The following is a 19,600-nucleotide window of genomic DNA, read 5'->3' on the forward strand; positions in this document are numbered from 1 at the left end:
AAACAGCGTACATTTCATTCTTGCTCTCTAGGTTCTTTTTGTTAACAGATGGGGCAGGGAAAATGATTCAGTGAAAGACTCTGGACTGAAAACCTTGATTTTCCCTACTTTTAACTAGTATTTTAAGATATTCTGCTGGTCAACACAAAAACAAGAGGAAGCACACTGCAAAATTCAACAACTATGTGTTTATGTAACAGGGCAGTCAGTGTTCGCTAGTGGTGTTAAACTGACAGCTGAGCTGTGACAACAGTTCTATAAACTACACTGTGGACAGCTACTAAAGAATTGAGAATCTACTTATCTGACAGGCTTGTCTTTATTTTATCTCACTGAGTTTAATTTTGTTTTTATGTTCAGTTATGTGTGGGGATTAGCATTAGGTTTTTTAGGTATTAAAAAATAAATTTTCATAAAAAGGAGACGTAACATCATCAGAGTTTCGACTTGATGTCTGGTGGCCTGTGTTTCAATCTCTGGGTCACTGCTTTTTGTATGGCTTTGCTCCATAGCCCTAGTTTCCTTGTCTGCAAAATTTAAGTTTCCACCTCCCAGGGTTATAATGAGAATTAAGTAAGGGAATGAGTGAAAGCACTGAGCATGGGGCTAAGAAAAGGCTTGGTAAATGTTAGCAGGACAAAAGGAATCCCTGGCTATGAGACACTGGTTCTGTGCTATCTCATCACGCTCAGGAGTCTCGCGAGACATTTAAAGAGACCATACACTTTACATGCCCTTCCTCTTCTCAACTGTCCAGAGCATCTTAGCAGCTCAAGGAAAGAACAGCTGGTCTTAAGAGATGAGACTCACCCGTTCCCCCCAAACCCGTTGGACCCAAGCAGCACACCCAAACCAGTCCCCGAATCCCCAAGCTTTCACCGTGGAGCACTGGGCTTGCTTTGCTCCAAAGACCACGAAGGCCTGGATAAACTTTGACTTTTATCCACGGCTCCTTGGACTGTTTCCTGAACAATTAAGCCCACAGTTGCCACCCAACTGAACACAATGATATTGCAACAGAATTTTTTTTTTCCATCCCCAAAACCATGGGCCAGGATTCTGCAGTAGAAGGCAAGGCAAACCCAATTGTTCTTAGCATCACACTGACCTTCTGCCTTTGAGACCTGGAAGCCACAGCACTGGTGGACATAAACTCAACTGCCTGCTGCTCCAGATCCAAGGGGATAGGGTAGCCCTCTGGTAGAAATCTGTCTGTTGCCTCCTGGAAGAGAGGAAACCTGGATTCCTACAGAGCTTGAAATGGCCGTTTTAAGCTGAAGGGAAGGGGTTGATGAAAATCAACAGCTGTTGCAACACATCTGGCTTGACTGGCCCTGTCGAGGTTCCTGGTGTTTGAGGGCATCTTCAGCTGGGTTTCAAGGGTTTAGCAAGTTTCAGAGCGTGGACCCTGGAACCAAATGATGGATGTTCTGGACATCACAAATCTACGTGTGTGTGTCGGGGGGCAACATGGGCCTCTCTAGGGGCATGGAGGCTGCGTCCTGGGATGTGAATGTGATGCTCTGAGCTGTGTTAAATGCCCAGAGGGTGACATCTGGAAAAGAACTGTTCTAGCCAACCGATCTGGACTCTTATTAATGGGAGAAACACTCACCCATCCTAAAGGTTTCTATTTCACAAGGACATGGCAGGCCCCAGCTGGAACCGTGGAGCGCTACAGGAAAGGCGCTCTGTACTGAAAGCTCAGTCCCCAGGGCATGAACTCAGAAACAGCACAAACACATTGCTCAAAGCAGGTGAAGGCCAGGAGAAACACCTGGAGTCAGCTTACTTTGTTCATGGGCTTCTCTGAAATCTTCACAGACACCTCGGCTGGTTTTCCCTTCTTTGATGGTGTCCTCTTGATTTTGGGCGAGTGGAATTTGTCCTTCAGCTTCATGGTGAAGGAGGAGAGATGAGAACGCTGAGAGTCTGAAAACAGAGGAGGTACGGACTGTTAGAGGCAGAGTGGGAAGAAGCCGTGGTTCATTCGCCTCCTGTGGAAATGAGTGTTGTCCTCTGGCAAATCTTTCCCTTTCACTGTTTGAGGTTACAGAGAAAAGGAAACATGGATCCATTCAAATTCTTTTGCTTGTACCTTTCAATTTTTGCAATTGCCTTCTAAGTTAGAGTGAAAGCGGTCAAAATGGGTGTGGAAAACAAACACGCAAATACTTCCATGAGCCCCTATGGAGTTCATCTGATGATCCGACCAACGTCCAAGGGAACTGGCTAAGATGAAAGGACACCACGGTGGAATTGCAGAAGGGCTGGACATGAGAACTGGGAATGAAGGACCTTTTGAGTGGACCTTCTCATTGTCTGGTTAGGGAACTGCAACAAGTGACATGCGTCAGGCCTCAGAGCCATCAGTGGAGACTGAAGTAGAACTAAGGTGTTCAAAACCCTCAGGGACACAGTGAAAGACAACTTGGTTTCTCAATAAAATCAGGAAGATAAGGGTGTCCATTTTGGTCCCTGTTACTCAATTTTGTACTCCAACACAAGCCATCCAGATTGGAAAGAAAAATTCTCTATAGATGACATAATTTTGTATATGAAAAAATCCGAAGCAATCCACTAAGAAACTAGTACTAACAAATTTAGTAGGCTCACAGGATACAAGCTGATATACAAAATAAACAAGGTCACAGACAAGAATCAATTCTATTTCTACACGATAGCAAGGAACATTCAAAACAAATGTAAGAAGCGTCCATTCACAATCATCAAAATGAATAAAACACACAGGCATAAAACTACATTTAAGTGATGTACTGATATGCTACACCATGGATGAATCTCAGAAACATGATGCTAAGTGAAAGAAGCCAGTCATGAAAGGCCACATATTGTATAATTCCTTTTATCTGCAACGTCCAGAACTGGCAAATCTCTAGAGACAGAAAGTATTAATAGATGAGAGGTTGCCTAAGACTAAAGGGAGCAGAGAGGGATGGAGAGCGGCTGCTGGTGACTAAGAGGTTTCTTTTGGTGGGGGAGAAGTGTTTTAAAATTAGAATCTGGTGATTGTTACACAACCCAGTGAATTACTATAAAAAAAAAACTTTGAATTCTACACTTTAAAGGAGTCATGTAGTCAGATATGTGAATTCTATCTCAATGAAGCTGTTGGGAAAAAAAAAAAAAACCAACGAGCAGCCTTCCTTTATTTACCACAGCACTTTCCAGGGTTTGAAACCATCTTATTATTTATGTGTTTATCTCCTAACAAGAACACACTTGCTGAAGACTGTACCTGCCCTGCTCAAGCCTGCGTCTCCAGTGCTAACACTGTACGTAGCCCAGAGAAGATGCTCAGGAAACATTAATTCAACAAATGAACAAATCAACCAAAGAAAAAATACCCCACAAAAATCACTCCTTCTTAGGCTAATGTCAGAAATTTATAGAAAATACTTGAAAATGGTTGACAATTAGGGAGAACATGAGTCTATGCAATGGAAAAAGAAGTACGTGTATTAAAAAAAAAAAAAATACAGTCCCTTTCAATTTTCTCAGCAATTTAGTGCTAAAAAGACCAGAAAACCCTTCCAAATAAATGACACAGCACCTCTATTACAGGCGTGTCACTGTGTCTCCTAGCGCTGGGCTTATCAGGGGCCAAGGCTCGATCCTCTCGTCAAAGACCTTCAGGCTGCAGGCAGGATCAGATTCAGGATTCGCCCTTGCAGTTATCTAGGAGCCCCCTGCACCCTGGACTAGAGAGAGGAGCCAGGCCTGACCTTCGTTCACGAGGGCAGTCAAACCAAACCCGGCCTCGCAGCTGTCTGTCCACCAGCCAGAGCTGCAGGAAGCCCTTCTTAGGGACCAGAGTGGCCACAAATCCACAGAGGGCTGGTGCGCCTCTCTCCTCAGCTGGAGCTGCTCGACGCGGAGCTCCGGGGCTCTGGGTACCAGTCCTCGTGGGCAGTGCCAGCCCTGGGATTCACAGCAGCCCAGCAGATGGTGTGACTGCTCCAGCTCCCCTCCTCTTCCCCACCCAAGCAGGGGGGCCCACACACAGTGTATACGTGCTTCTTTACAACTTCGGTAATTCACAGGGTAGTTAAAAGACTGGGCAGTTGTAGTCAGACTGTTTTGAGTCAACAGACTTCAGCAGCACCTCTGAAGTCTCCAGTTTTGTCTGATAACATTGTTCTACCTGAGACATCTGATGTGGCGTAGGTTAAATGAGATGCTGGCTGTAGTAACACAGGAAGGTGCTCGTGCACGCGCGGGGCACATGGCACCTGCTCAGTGCCGGGAGCTTAACCTAACTGTGTGATGTGGACTGGCTGCAGGTCGGCCTGGGACTCTCTGCAGCACTGAACGTGTGACTCAGGATCCCGGGGAATGGCGGGCCTCACACACGCCCCTCTCTTCTCCCTGTAGTGCTGAGCGGAAGTCTCAACCCGGCCGGAGCCCGCTGGTCTCTGCCCCTCTTTCAGGCTGCTCTTCTTGCTGCCCCCACCTGCTCCTTAGAACGCTGGCCTCAGCATCCCCAATATCACAGCATATCTTTCTCCAGACAGGTTCCCAAGTCAGATGCTAGGGTGTGACTTCTACCCTGGTGAGTAAGACCGAAAGCAGGGCAAGAGAAGCAGACACAAATGGGGAAGTATAGGCAGGATGCGTGGTTTCTTTGGTGGTCAAAGATCTTCAGAGACACAGACTGGGCAAGCCAGCTTCCGCCTCCTCCAGTCTGCTGCCCTGAGTAGCTATTACACATGGGTAGGCATGGGGCTGAGGAATGGCCAGTTTCACTCTCTGCCATCAGGACCAGGGCAGAACCAGGGTAGGCAAACGGTGTGGAGGCCCCTCCAGCCCCCGATTATGACCAAGTGGCCAGGTAAGGACACCTTCGCCAGAGAGCAGCCATAGCCGCCTAGGAAGTACACGGCGACAGGCTCTGGCTGTCCCAGGGCAGCTGGGAATCCACATCAGCACATAAAGAAAGTGCGTATCTACCAATAAGCCTCCCTCTGCGGAGTACTTAACAGCCGCAGACAGCCACCTCTAGCACAAGATGCGATAAATCAAGTGGAAAGAGCAGGTTCTTTGTCATGACAACCAACCTCCTCAAGTTTGGAAATCAAGGGCAGAACAAACTAGGACAGGCTTCGACTTGGAGGCTGCTTGTCGTCTCTTCCTTGAAACAACAGCTTAGCAACAAAGCCTTTAGCACAGGTTTCAGGAGATTTGGAAGGTCACTCAAACTACGCCCCTGAGAGCAGATAAAGCACCGTGCCGACCAGTGACGGCAGAGGGGGCACAGAGGTGGCGGCTACGTTAGGGTAATCCTACCAGCCTGCTACACACAGGCGTGTGCGTGCATGCACACCTGCACACACACTTCCCGACCCCTTCTCACGTCCCTCGTGTGGGTCGCTCATCTCGGGTGGGGGGCAGTGCCAAAGAGACGGTCACGTGACTGCAGAGCTTCAGGGAGCTTCACTGACCATTCTTCCACTTCTCACTCGGGAAGTTACACTTCGGGTTTGGTGAATGTGTGTGCTTAGAGATTTTCTAGCATTGAAATTAAAACAGAATTTTGAAAGATTTCATACATGAGTCTGTACACCTTACAGAGAAGGAATGAAATCTATGCATCCAGTGACCTCACCCACCAAACGGAACTTCTGGCAATGACGGACATGTTCCCTGTCCACACCGTCCAACATGACAGCCACCTGAGGTTACCAAGCACTTGGAATGTGCCTCGTGTGACCAAGAAACTGAGTTTTTATTGGAATGTGGAGAAACAGCCACGAGAGGCTGGCGGCTGCCCCACCAGACAGCGGGGCTCAAGAAGCAGAACGCTGGCAACCCCAGCACCCCCTCCACACGCCCGTTGTGATGGTGTCTTCCTGCCCGATGACGGGTAGCTGTGATCCTGAATTGTGTGCTCATCACACGTTACTTTTTATGCTAGTTTAGATCTGTAAGTAGAGTTTAATGAGTAGGTTTGTGAAGCTAACTTCAGTGACATTATACTGTGACTACTCCTCTGTTCTTGCTGTCTCACTCGGTGGCAGGTCTGACATTTGACCAGGTGGCGTGTACGGAAGTGCTCTCGCTTTCGGTCCTGTGCAGTCCCTCTCTTCTGCCATGCCGCTTTTGCTGGTCCACTCTCCTGTCAGTGAACGCTGGGTCATTTCTGGTGTGTTTGCTTCTATAAACAGCACTGCTCTGACCTTTCTCGTACATGCCTCCTGGAACACCCGCGAGAGCCTCTGTGGCAAGAGCTGCTGGACTAGAGTACACACCACACCTCACTTGAGGGCTGTGGCCAAGCGACCTCCGGGGGGTCTGGGCCTCTCTGCGGCCCCACAAGCACAGCCAAGCGCCCGCCTCCCCCCCTGCAGCGCCACACCCACCAGGACCTGGGCTTGCCAGACCTGTACACCTTGCGAGAGGGCCACACCTAACCAAGGAACCGAACGCCCCCCTGCACGTGGAAGCGCCACAGCTGGAGTGTCTTACTGTGGTCTATGAAATTTGCTGGAACAACCTTGAAGGTCGCGGACAGAACTTAAGAAAACACACCCTCAGCCACCGCTCGTGTATGTGTGTGCTTGGTTGTGTCCGACTCTTGCGACCCTGTGGACTGTAGCCCGCCAGGCTCCTCTCCATGGGATTTTCCCGGCAAGAAAACCCCAAGGAGGGGGTTGCCATTCCCTCCTCCAGGGGATCTTCCTGACCCAGGGATCAAACCTGCCTCTCCTGCATTGCAGGCAGGTTCTTGACTGCTGAGCTACTAGGGAAGCCCAACCACTGCTCAGTACGGCATTTACACCAAGGAGGGTCAAGAACTCCCAATGACAAACCTGTGAGTCATTTCTTCCGGAGGAAGAACGCTTACATGATCTCACAGTCAATTTCCGCAGAGACGGCGTGATGTGACGGAGAGCAGCGCTGCCCTGAGGGGCCGCCACGAGCTGCAGGTGGGCTGCGAGACGGACGCCCTTCTCCATCCAGAGGGAGGCTGAAGGAGAGGCACGCAACCTGTTCCCGGAATCACATCTCAACCCAAACCAAAAGCACACCAGGGCCAAACCAGCTTCTTCCAAGCAGTCTGCCAGGCGTCACTGTATCATCCTTGAGCTTTCAATGTACCCCTTGGCCATACTGAACGGCTGTCTCCTTGCTGCTGACAAATGCACTTGCCTAGTGGCCTTTCAGACGTCATCTGTAGCAGCTGGGACCCCAACTTAGCAGCGTCCCTGTCAGGGCTTAAGTCTGCCTTGGATGGGGGAGTCTACATAGCAACCAGAGGACCACACAAGGTCTAATCTGCACCGTGGGAGGTCCACCCAGGACCACAAAGTCAGGGTCAGTGTGGATGACACTTTGAGGTGGCTCCAAGATCATACAGCCAACCCTGAGAGACATGGCGGCAGCTCCCCCTCACGTGATGGCGCAGGGCGCAGAGCTGGGCACCAGGGAGCACCCCCGCTCGTCCCACACACAAGCCCGGGCAGCGCATGTGTGCTCCCAGCACCCATACCCCTGGTTCCCAGATGGGTTGAAAGGACAACCAGAGGGGAGAAGTACACGAGGACATTAGGAAGAACCATTTTAAACGTGAGGATTTCACATTTTTAAGAGGTCTGCCTGCTTATCTAGAATCGTACAGACTGACTGCACAGGCAAAGACGCACGTGAGAGTGAGCGGGTCATGGGCACGGCCGGCAGGACAGGGGCTCTGGAGTCAGGCAGCTGGTGCTTTAACTCGCGCTCGGCCTCTGCGCTGAGGGCTCCTCGCCTGTAGAGCCAGCATAACCACAGGACCCACCTGCCCGGGTTGCTGTGAGGGTTAAACGTGATCCTGCATGTCAAGCATTTAGCAGAGGACCTGATACACAGCAGACGCTCAGTCCACAGCACCCGCTGGCTGTTATGTGATAACACCGCCAATGCTCTGCCAACGTGCAGCATGGCAAAGGCTAAAAATAATCTCAGCCTGGCAGAGCGCAAAGTAACCTGATGTTTTATTTTTTCCAACAATTTCATAGTAAAAGATCCTCTTTCTTACGTAACATAGGATTATTCATGTTCAAACACTGGGAAAATAATTGCTGGAGTGCCGCACCGCCACAGGCTCTTATGACATGAGAATCTGTTCACATGACCCTCTGGGTTAGGAAGCCAACAGACAGCTGTGACGTTGCTTGGGGTACTAATGGAAATAGCAAGCATCTCCTTTTTCCTTTTATCAGTGACAAAACTAAGACAACCTCATTATAAAAATCTGAGCACTGCAAAAATATATAACACAGAAGGTGAAAATCCCTCATAACTCCCCGTCTCTGTCATACAGAGCTGAAGTATTTTTGTGACTGGCTTTTTTAGCTGGGTGATATGCTGTGGGCATTTTTCCACATGAGCACAGTTAATGCATGAATAATGTCCTGATGGAAGGCAAACCACAACACGGTCAGACGGTCTCCTGACCGAAGGTTCCCAACTCCTGCTCTTCCAACAACAGCACAGGAATAAACACCCTCCCGCTGAGCACCTGCCTGAGACCGGCTCCTAGAAAAGGCGCTGCCAGGCCAGAGGGCATAAGCACTGGACACCTGCCAGGATGCTGCCCAGCTGCCCTGAGCTGGGTGCAGGCCCGCGGGGGCTATGCCGAGGAGCGAGACCAGGGGTGCAGGCAGGAGATCGGGCCTGGGCAGCCCCCTGCAGGCCTCACTGCAGATCTGACAGAGCTACCGGTTCTGCTTTACTTGTGTAACTGTCAGGATTAAAAACCGATTTGGAAATGAACAGACACTTCGCAAGAGATGAAATCCAAATGGCCAACAAACAGACGATAAGGTGCTCAGTTCCACTGGTCATCAGGAAACAATAAATTAAAACCATATAGCAATGCTACGACATACACACTAGGATGGATACAAAGAAAAAGGCGCAAACACTCCGCGCTGGGGAGGGTGAAGAGCACGGGGCCCCCCTTCCCTCCACGGCTGCAGGGACGAGGCAGGACGGGCACCGGGCGCTCGCTTCCCTGAGGCCGAAGGCTAAGTCTTCCTCACTTTGGAGCCTGGCACTTAGCCCCAAGACTGGCACACAGTGAAAGTGAATAAACGATTGTTCAGTTCAGTTGCTCAGTCGTGTCCGACTCTTTGCGACCCCGTGAATCGCAGCACGCCAGGCCTCCCTGTCCATCTCCAACACAAAGACAGGAGAATCAAGGACTGAACTCTGCGACAGCTGGCACCTACTGCACTCCACCAACACCAGACAGTAGTATCTGCTTAGCAGTGTCGACGGGATGGTCTATGCCGATGTTCAACGGAATTGTCTGAGGAACACCGACACACGAGTCAGACACAACTGACTCGTGTCAGCTGAGTCAGAGACAACCAAGAACTTTCTCTGCTGTGCTGGTTCGGTGTGGGTGACCCGGGCTGAGAGAATCCTGTTCAAGCTACTTCCAGGGAAAAGATGAGAGAAAAACCAGACGTTTCGCTCGCCCCCTCGAGGTCTCCAGAGGACAACAGATTCTCCAACAGAAACACAAGAGCCACATGTGGTTTCAAATTAAATTATCCACAATGTTATAATTTCAATATACAACTAAATAAAAATTATCAGGCAAGACATTCTATCCTTCTCTTTCTTTCATACTGAGTCTTCAGAACGTGGTCTCTTGCTGGACCAGACACTTTTCCAGCACCCTCTGCAGCTGGAGGCCCTGGGAATGGCCAGCCCTCCCCGTCCCTATGAGGAGGGCTGGTCCACTGGCCTCCTGACAGGAGGCACCTTGGGCAGGCTGGATTCAAGGAAAGTGCCCTGAGGTGCACTTGCTGAAGGACTGACTGTGGGGGGCCCTCTCACCCCAAGGCTTGGGTGTTCCAGACTCTGAGGCCCTCTGCCCACATGGAGGGACTGCAGGATCTCACTGAAGCCCCCATCTGGCACAGGGCCAGAGAGCCTGCGGAAACTCACTGTGCAAGTTAAGAGGAGCAGGGCAGAGGAGGAAGACTTTCAACAGAAGACATTTCTGACAATCGCAGCTTCCCAGCAACACAGGCTGGTTATCTCTGGCAGCAGGGAGCAAGGACAGACATACATGGTGGCAGTGACATCATGTCCTCTGCTTTGAAATGTGGGCAACAGGAGAGACACGGACCACCACACGGCCAAGGGCAGCCCTGTGAACTTACTCCCACACTACCCGCAGCTCTGACATAAGTGAAACCCCCTCAATGTGTGCAGCTGTGAGTTAGCTAGCTGCCCACTGGGGCCTCACTGTTCTCATCTGTAAAATGAGAATAATGGTCCTTGTCTCACCTCTTCAGGCTGTTATGAGGATGTGATAAGTACTCCATGTAAGGTCCCTTAGCACAGTACTGACACCTAGTAAACATCAGATAAACGTCATCTGCTGTTCCCAAATGTTCTGAGATAAATTTCACCACTCTGAATGGGCAATTACTATTTTTCCAACACAGCAGATTTTACAAAATTAATTAATGCCCATACCGCTGTGGCATGTGGAACCACCCCAACCAGGGAAACCCATTCCCCCTGTGGTGAAAGTGTGAAGTCTTAACCACTGGCCCACTAGGGAAGTCTGTTCTAACACAGCAGAATTTTTAAATGGAGGAGATAACTCACTGAGTTATCTTATGACTGAGTATTTTTCTACATGTGTGTTTTACTTTAATTTTAAAAAGCTGTATTCAAAGAAAAAAAGTAGAGCATAGATGAGAAGAGGAGCTGGATTCTTGGCGACATCGTCTGAGCTGTTAGATAGTTTTATTTGGCTGAGGCTCAACTTCCAGCAACTTGGGGGTGGGGTGGGGAAAGAGGCGAATTCAGTAACTAAGTGTCCTTCAGGACTTAAACAGAAACCACAGCCCCCACCAGGTAAACTTGTGCGTGTGAAACAGCCTGGAGAGGACATTCTGAGGTGGGGGGCCTCCTGCCAGCGATCTGTCAGAGAGGGAGCTGAACAGTTTCCCCCATACCTACCCCGATTATTAAAAAAAGGTCAAATAATGGATGATATCCCACGAGATGAGAGATTTAGAGCTGCTTCCCTCCCCGGAGCCCAACATCAGCAGCTGGTGCATTTAAACACCCTCCTGGAAGCTGGGTGATCATCACGTTAACTCAGGGAGGAACAAGTTCTCAGCACTATTTGGCAGACGCGGAGACCAGGTCCCAGGGGCCTGACCCCCTGCCCCCTACCCCCAGAACATGCACACACACATCACAGACAAGGCGACTGCAGCCCTAACTCGTACTGAGAACCACTCAAGGTCAGCCTGCCCCCAGGGTCGCCAAGTACCAAGGAAGAATTTCTTTTCTATGACTGACTATTTATTTGGAATTGACTCTGAGATCCTTAAAGCCACAGGCTTCAGAGACTTCCAGAGACGTAAATGAGTCATTTCTCCAGAGTATGTGACTTCTAGAGAAGACAGAAGGGAGAGGGAGAGCAAACATGTCAGCACGCCAGGCCGAGAGCAGGCTGGCCAAAGCCCATCACACCATTGGGATTCCGGCTGCACCCGGACGTGGGTCCACCCTCACCTCTGTCCTTTAGGTGGAGCTGTTTGGAGCAGCCTCTGTCCCTCAGAGGAACTTGCGTATTAGGACTGGAGCCAGTTCAGGATTCAACAAGGCTCCTCAAGGGCCGCAGAGCCTACCGTGCGGCTCTGTGTGGCCTGCCCGGCAGCCCGAGCAGGGGTCAGCAGTGGGGGCACGGGCCCATTGCGAGGACGGGAGCACCTGCAGGCGCCCGGGCCGTGGCAGACAGCGGCTCTCCTCCCACCCCCTGCTGCTCCAGGCCCTGCTCAGGAACCCCCCAGGAACGCACGACATGTCAGGCCACCCTCTGGACTTCCATAGGAAACACATTTTCACTTGTCAGTGAGCACATGTTCCTTTTTTTTTTTCAACTTCGCAGACAACAAGAGAAGGAGCTGGGAGACACAAGTGCCTGTGGTTTGGGACGCTGCAGGAATCGCTTGCTGGCAAATACAGAAGAAAGCACAGGGACAGGGTCCCCTGGAATGCCGCCTTCCATCCCCATCACTGCAGAGAGACAGGGTGCCATCAGAGGGTGTGAGGCAGGCCCACAGGCCTCCTCCTTCAGCTGCTCACCCACTTGTTCACACACATTTACACGCTGAGGAGCAGGACCCCCTCCGCCCCTCCAGAGAGCCCCCAGCCTCAGGCTCAGTGCAGCCAGTGAGCAGCCCTGGGATGGAGACACACCCAGTACAGGCAAGGCCCTTCGGGCCGCTCAGAGCCCGCTCAGGAGTGGGGGGCAGCTCCCGGTGCCAGCAGGAGTGCCTCGGCACCCGGGGCCCCTGTGTAACCACCCAGCGGGCTCCTCAGGTGCACCTTTCTCCTACAGGCTTCGGACATTTCACATGGGAACTGACGGAAGACATCAGAGGCAGCAAACAGGGGGCTGGTTTGGAAGAGGCCTCAGAGACCTCTGAGGGGTGCCGAGGGACCTGAACACGCGCACGTCTCCGAAGGCGCACTTCCAGCTGCCCGGGCGCGAAGCAGAGGAGAAGGTCGTCACCCTCACCCCCCGGGGGCAGTGCCTTTTCTCTGGAACCTAAGGGGCACTGGGACGAGCACCTCGTGACAGACCTGGCCCCTGCTCCCGTCCCCCAGGCTGCATCCAGGGCTCTGTTCCCACAAGAAGGTCGATCGTGTCCGTTCATATACACATGGGGAAAAAAGCCAGACCCTACTCTGCTCCACACGTTCCAAATCAAGCTCAGATCAACCCCAGCCTCTGGGGGTGGGGACCAAGGTGGTCCCGGCTACCCCGTCTCAGAGGCCCCGCTGCCAAGTGAGGGATGGGAAGCGTGGGCGCCAGCGAGGATCCCGGTCCTGACAGACGCCACCGAGGCCTGGGAACTGCTCTCCCGCCAGCCTAGAGCCCAGGCTTCCCGAACAAAGGCGGTCCAGGGTCCCTCCTCAGCAGCGGCTGGAAAAGTATTAACTGCTTCCAGTCATTTCTCTTCCTCAGGGGACAACTTAAGCACAGCAGGTAAAAATGCGAAGAAGCCTAGAACGGAAGACAGTTCCAGTGCTTGGGACACGCCCCTTACCCTCTGCTCGTGAGCCACGGCAGCTGCAGATGGTCTCACCGCCCACTGGAGGCTCCGAGTGGCCTTGATAATCTGAAGTCAGGCTGGTCTAGTCAAAGCCAGAATTTCATCAGCTCAGAGCCTGAAATCCAACCCAGTCTGTGTCTGGTCTAATGTACGGGTGCCCGTGTGCAGGGACTGTAAACTCCAGGGAGGGTGGCAGCAGCCGCCGGGTCCATTTCCTGCAGTCGGAGTGTGTGCGTGGCGCAGGCACTCCACGGAGGATCCTCCAGGGTGGGAGACGGAGGCTGAGGAACAAGGGACAGACTAGATGTGGTCCTAGAGCAGCTTCATGGCCTCCAAACTCAGAGAGAGAGAAGTAAGACCCCTCAGGACAGCCCGGATGAAGCAGAGCCTGGGTTCAGAGGCAGGTGGGCGCGTGTGCCCGTGAGGAACAAGCCGGTGCCCATGGGTGCAGGGCCCCATGCTCGCCAGTGCACACCGCTCTCCACCACACCCTCCCCACCCTCGTCCCCCCGCCCCCCGCCCGGCTTCCGACTCAGCATGGGCTCCTCTTCCTCTTTTTTTAAGCCAGAGCCTAGCAAATAACGCTGTTTATTAGATGTATTCACAGCTTTGATCACCAGGGAAGCAAGTCACCACAAGAGCAGCAGCAAAGACTTTCAGGCCAGCCAGTTCCGCTTGAAAAAGTGATTCACACCCTCTGGAAGAGACCAGGACTCAGGCAGCTCACTTGGAGCATCGCATCAAAGGGCCCCTGGCCATGCCAGCTCTTGAGTAAGATGCCCTTGGTGAGGGTCCTGGGCATGGTTTCTTAGCCCAAGTCATACACACTGACTCTTTCCTCTTGGGAGGTAGGATTATGGGTGGAAGTGACACACTGTTTTTAACCAACAGCTACTGATGAACTCGTATTTCAGTGATTGCTGGAGTTGCCAACATTTGGCTAGAAAGTGCTGCAAGGGGATTTTCTGAAATCAAGAAGGCTTCCCAGTTCTCACGGAAGTGATACCTTTACGGTCTGTGATAAATAACAGATGGCCTCACAATATGTACTTTTAAAGACAGCTCTTCAGTGGCGCCGGCCCCTTCCCTGGATCTTGGACGTAGCCAAACGACATTCCTCTCTCCCCAAATTCTCTCTCTCACTCAGAACTCTACCAACCCTACCCCACCCTAGTGAGTGCCTTTAGGGAAACTCCAGTTGTCTCATTCTAGAATCCTCAAGGCAGGAGACAGTGTGCATTCTTTGAGACGGACTCTCATCTTCCCCTGTCCTCCCTCAGCAGCCGTATCCTTGAAGTCTCCTAGAATTGAAGCTCTTTTTAAAGGACCAAATCTTTGCACAGGAGGCAGCTTCCTGCCAATTGTCTGCAGGCCTCTATCTTGGCAGCCTGGGAGGAAGAGCACACACAGGCCGTATGGGGAGGAGAAGGCAGAGACCTGTGGTCTCAAAGTCAGCTGTTCGCAAGCAAAACTCACTTTTCCACCGAAACCAGGCTGAGCACCGAGTCCAGGCCCGGGCCCTGTGCACAGCGCACTCCTCCCACAGCCAGATGCTGGGCATTTGGTCCCACAGCGGGTCTGTGGTTTAACAGGAACGGAGGCCCTGCCCTTGAGTAGTTTACAAGTGAACAAGGAAGTACAGCCATACACGCAGGGCTCCAACACACAGCAGACACAACTGCTGAAGAAACCAGGGGTTTACTTCCTAAGAGACCCACGCAGCTCTGAGGAAGGAAGCCCTGGAGTTGTAAGCCTAGAAGACATGCACACTTCAGCGTGAAAAGTGCAAAGGGATGAGGGCTGATCTGGGTGTGAGAGGAACTGAGTAAGCCCTGGCCACACGGGGTGGGAGGGCAGACACGTGGCCAATCCCTCCTGCTGACGATTACTCAGGTCACAACCCATTGGGAGGTCCCCAAACCAATTTCCTGGATGAAAGCATAAAATGTGATACAAACCATCTGAGGCCACTGCAGACAGTAAGGCTAAATGCTTCTTGAGACTTATTTCAGTTATGACCAACTTGAGATGCTGAAGATCCCACTCCCTGGGGAGCCCGGGGCGGGAAAACTCTCTAACTAAGACAGAGAGGAGCTACGGCTCGGGGTCCTGTATGGGCCATCGAGACCACAAAGCTAGTCTGGACCAGACGTAGCCAGGACTGTGGCTGAGCTCCCCGACTGAGGTCTGGAACTAAGAACCAGGCACCGGGGCAGCGCCAACAGGTGCGTCGCTTCTGACGCGGAGGGGTCAGCAGTGCGCAGGCTTTCTGACCACCTGGCACAGTAAGAAGCGTCTTACTTTGTGATCAAGTACACAGAGTATATAAAAAACCCGAATGTGTTCAATTCTCTCTCACTTTTCAATCCCCTGAGGTGATTCTCAGTCTCCCGAGAGTGAAGAATTGGGGGGAGGACAGTGGGGCAGACGGTGGCACTTCCCTGGCCTGAAGCTGCTCAGAAGGTGGGCTCTGTACCCAGCCCTGACCTCGTGGGGGCAGGCCCTCTAGGGAAGGGACCCAGGGGCTAGGGCTCAACCAGTCCTCCAGGTAACGCTGCAGCATGCTCAAGTTTGAGAAGCACGGCGTTTGAGGATGAAGGTCTGGGGGAAAACAGTGAAGCTGTTAAGAAACTCCAAATCGTGGGCCAAAGAATGCGAGGGGTGGACAGCAAGCCCAGCAGGGCCAAGTGCACACAGGAAGTGACACAGGCAGGTGGACCCCTGACTCTGACAGAAGGGGAGGGTCTCATCTCACAACATGCCTCAGGACAAGCCCCTCCGGATGGGGACAAAGATTGATAAATGCTGTATCAACGTTGGCACAGCCTCGAAGCCTAGCGGAGGGGCCCGACCACCAGCCTCAGCTGACGAATCCCAACCAGCTCTCCCAAGCAAGAAGCTCGGGCTGAGCCAGGTCTCCTTGGCTGCACGGCGAGTCAGAGCACGAGCAAGCCAATGAACACAACGGGAGCAGCCACACGCAGAGCTCTTGGGAAAGCATATTCCACCCAGAACTGGTGGACCACAGCGATCCTTCGTTGCTCTTCCTTCTGTTAATAATGCCGTGGTTCCTGACAGGGGGCATCTACTTTGGCAGATGTCTCTCTGCCCTCAAGTAAACTGTTCTAAGACACTGATTCTCAAGAGGGTAGAGAGGTGGGCCGAAGACAGGGTACTGGTCTAAAAAGGTATAAACGAGACACCTACACACATCTGCACTTGCAGTTAGAAGCAAGCTGAAAGGAGACAGGCTGGGGTGTCTGAGTGACAGTTAGGGCTGGGGTGACAGGCCCCCACGCTGCTCGGCCCTTGAGGCTGGAGGTCAGGTCTTCACTCCACACTGCCCCTGCCCGTGAATGCATTGTTTCTCTCATGGAAAGTGAAGGATCTTTAGTCTCTTTAAAGTGCAGGCACATTTTAAGTCGAAAGCCGCATTTTACATTTAAGATGGGAAACCTCCTATTTCCCGGAGAGCTAGGAAAGGGACGTGCCCAGGACCAGCCTCCCCAAACACAGATCATCCCAATGTGACACCGAGCGGGGTGCTCCTGTCACCCAGGCTCTGTGTCTCCAAAAACCCACGCCGTGGAGTGAAGGGGACGGGAGAAAGTCTGGTGGTGTTCAACCAAAGCTCCTGAGAGCCACCAAGTGACTGCAGAGGAACACACGTCGCTTCATTTCCTGCAGGACGTGTGGGTCCATCATTTAGCCATCATGACTTAAATCTCCTAAAAGACAGCTTTAGTTCTGCAACTGGTGTCTGCCAGCCACGACGTCCTCAGAACTAAGCACTGTAGTACAAATACACAGCTTCCAAAAAACTCGTGGAATATGTTTGTAAACTGTGCAAAAATCAGTGGACTGAATCTGTAAATGGGTCTACACGCTGCAGAAGGTTTGGCACATTTTTAAGGCCACCTTTTCAAATGTTTTTGGTTCCAACTTTCTTTACAAACAAACACCACCACAGAGAAGGGGTCAAAATAGATTTAGTTTCTTTGCAATAACAGTATTTTTGTACTCTTTGTGGTAGAGGCTGAGAATAGTGTTTTTAAATTTCTCATCAAAACAAAAATACTAGCATGGAACTGTGTGTCCTGAACTGCTCAGCCTTCAGCCGAGCAGTACGGGGCTCCGATGTTATCTCCAACATTCATTTCTGAGGTGGTGAGCCAAAACCAACCATGCAGAGGCCAGTTCTGGAATGCTGAACCAGGCAGTCTCTTCCATCCAATCTCACGGCGCACTGCTCAGCTTTAAAACTGATGTACTTAGAGAAGCCTGCCACATAGAGCTCAGCTCACACCTCTGCACAGTACAGCTGGCCCTGGGCCAGCTCTCCACAGCCCGAGAAGCCGCCCTCTGGGCCTCTGCCCAGGGACGAAGACTCTGGAGCTCCACACGTGGGTCAGGAAACACTTCTCTCCTGCGTCATGTCCCCCTTCTAGGGCCTGAGCCATGTGGGGCCCGTGGCACTAATGCGGCTCTGCTGGCTCGGGCATGGCCGGAGCTTGGAGAGGTGCAAACTGACAGCAGCCGTCGGGTCAACGTCCCCCAACACGGCCCCAGCTGCTCCCGCCGTAAGGCCCCAAGCCAAAGACAGTGCCCTCAAAGTGAGGTCCAGCCTGAGCTGGCTGCCGGCAGACCCTCAGCCCACCCCCTCGCTCCTCTTCAGAGGGAGAGGAGCCCCATGGAGACGATGACTGCGCGAGGGGAACATGGCACAAAGAGCTTTTCAAACCCTGACTCCTCGAGGCCGGGGGTGCAGCAGTGTCAAACAGGGCACGAGTGCCGGAGCGGAACGGGGACGGGCAATCCGAGACACCGCTACAAGGGTGACAAGCGCTACAAAAGCCGGGCCCAAACCCCGAGCCACTCAGCGGAAGGCAGAGAATGAGGGCACCTCGGCCTGGGTCTCCCAGAGGGGGACTGAGGCAGGGTTCAGGTGCGAGCGGTTTCTGTGGGAGGTGCAGGGGACAAGGGTGGAAGACGGAGAAGCAGAGGGCGTCATGGAAAGGTGCGCATCAAAGCCCGCTCTCACGGTAGGCAGCCACGCGCAATGGACATGAACTCCAGCACGCTCCAGGAGGAAGTGGAGGACAGCGGAGCGAGGCGCACTGCAGTCCACGGGGTGGCAAAGCGTCGGGACTTAGTGACCGAACAACAATCACAGCCACGTTCAGTCCTGCAAGGAATGCGCTTTACACCGAAGCCTGAAAGATTCACTGCAGTTGGCCAGGTTTTCCTTTTCTTTCTGGGGAGAAGTGCTCCTGGGAGAGGGCAGGGCATGTTTAGAAGGCCAGGGTCGGCAGGGTCAAGGTGAATCAGGAGACCCGACAGAAGGTCAGTACGGAGAGATGGGTCCTGCCGGATCAGGGAGCCTGAAGCCCCTGAGGCTGCTGGGAAATGCGTTTCCCAGCAGGTGACGCAGCAGAGGGCTCAGCGCGTGCTTTCTTCACTTGCTACAGAAGCTAAAGATGGTCCCCAACAGGGTGAGATACCAGCCACCCTGAGGCCACCTTCCTTTCCACGAAGAGATTCATTACCAAGGGACGGGCGGTCTTGCTGTCTAGACAAAGTGAATTCCCCCAACCCCCAACCCTGTCTTAACACAAATTGCCACCGGGCAAAATCCAACCGACCTGTCCGTAGGCCGCGGAGACCACAGGACGTGGGAGCAAACAGGAACTGAAGGCAGCTGTTAACCCAACCCGTTTCACACCACATTCGCTTAAAATAGCCCAGAGTTTACTGAGTACTCACTATGCCAGAAATTAATGTAAAAACCACTTTATAGATGAAGAAACTAAGGCTCAGAGAAAATAACTAGGCCCAAAGTCACTCAGTGACTGGGGAAGTGGCCTGAACTCAGACTCTGCTCACTTTGCGGCCAGCTGACTCAACCATGACACCAAAGTGTCCTCCTTAAGCATTATCAGTGACTGAGTCTTTCTGAGTGGGAAGCTACTAGGAAGAAGGTGGCAGGGTGATGGAAAACGAAAAAGTGTGCACAGGAAACACCTTCCATAACCTCTTTCTGCCCAAACTGAATAGCTTCTGCTCCAAGCCTGGCTGCCTGTCAGACATCATTACCTATCCCAGCCAGAGGAGGCAGAGAAGGGCTGTGCGTCAAGAGAGCCCTGGAGCTCCGAGGTCCATCCAGAGTGCTCCTCCAGAAAAGGGAGCCTTCCCACACTGTTGATGGGAATGTAAGTCGGCATAGCCACTGTGGAAAACAGTCTGGAGGGTCCTCAAAAAACTGAAAAGGAGAGTTGTTGTATGATCCAGGAATACCACTCCAGGACACAGGTCCGAACAAAACGGTTTGAGAGATACATGCGCTCCTATGTTCACAGCAGCAACATGTAATATCCTATCAAACCCTGTACATGACTTATTCACAACAGCCAAGACCCGGAAACAACCTAAACGCCCATCGACAGGTGAACGGACAAAAAGATGCGGTGCCCGCGCAATAGAACATTACCCGGCCACAAAAA

General features: G+C 52.2%; 1 protein-coding gene across 7 annotated transcripts in view; it reads right to left on the reverse strand.

Annotated features, from left to right (window-relative positions):
- RAPGEF1 (Rap guanine nucleotide exchange factor 1) overlaps nucleotides 1–19,600 on the reverse strand; it is a 135,900-nt gene that overhangs the window by 63,937 nt on the left and 52,363 nt on the right. For 6 of the 7 annotated variants that reach the window (XM_052649656.1, XM_052649657.1, XM_052649654.1 and 3 more), the window contains exons 2-3: nucleotides 1,793–1,932; nucleotides 1,109–1,222 (exon numbers count right to left, since the gene is read on the reverse strand). In XM_052649656.1, coding sequence (XP_052505616.1) covers nucleotides 1,109–1,222; nucleotides 1,793–1,932 — 254 coding nt within the window. The remainder of the gene's footprint in view (nucleotides 1–1,108; nucleotides 1,223–1,792; nucleotides 1,933–19,600) is intronic. The other variant, XM_052649658.1, reaches the window with a different exon arrangement.

The sequence above is a fragment of the Budorcas taxicolor genome, chromosome 11 (genome assembly GCF_023091745.1).
Source record: "Budorcas taxicolor isolate Tak-1 chromosome 11, Takin1.1, whole genome shotgun sequence".
Lineage (NCBI taxonomy): Eukaryota > Metazoa > Chordata > Mammalia > Artiodactyla > Bovidae > Budorcas > Budorcas taxicolor.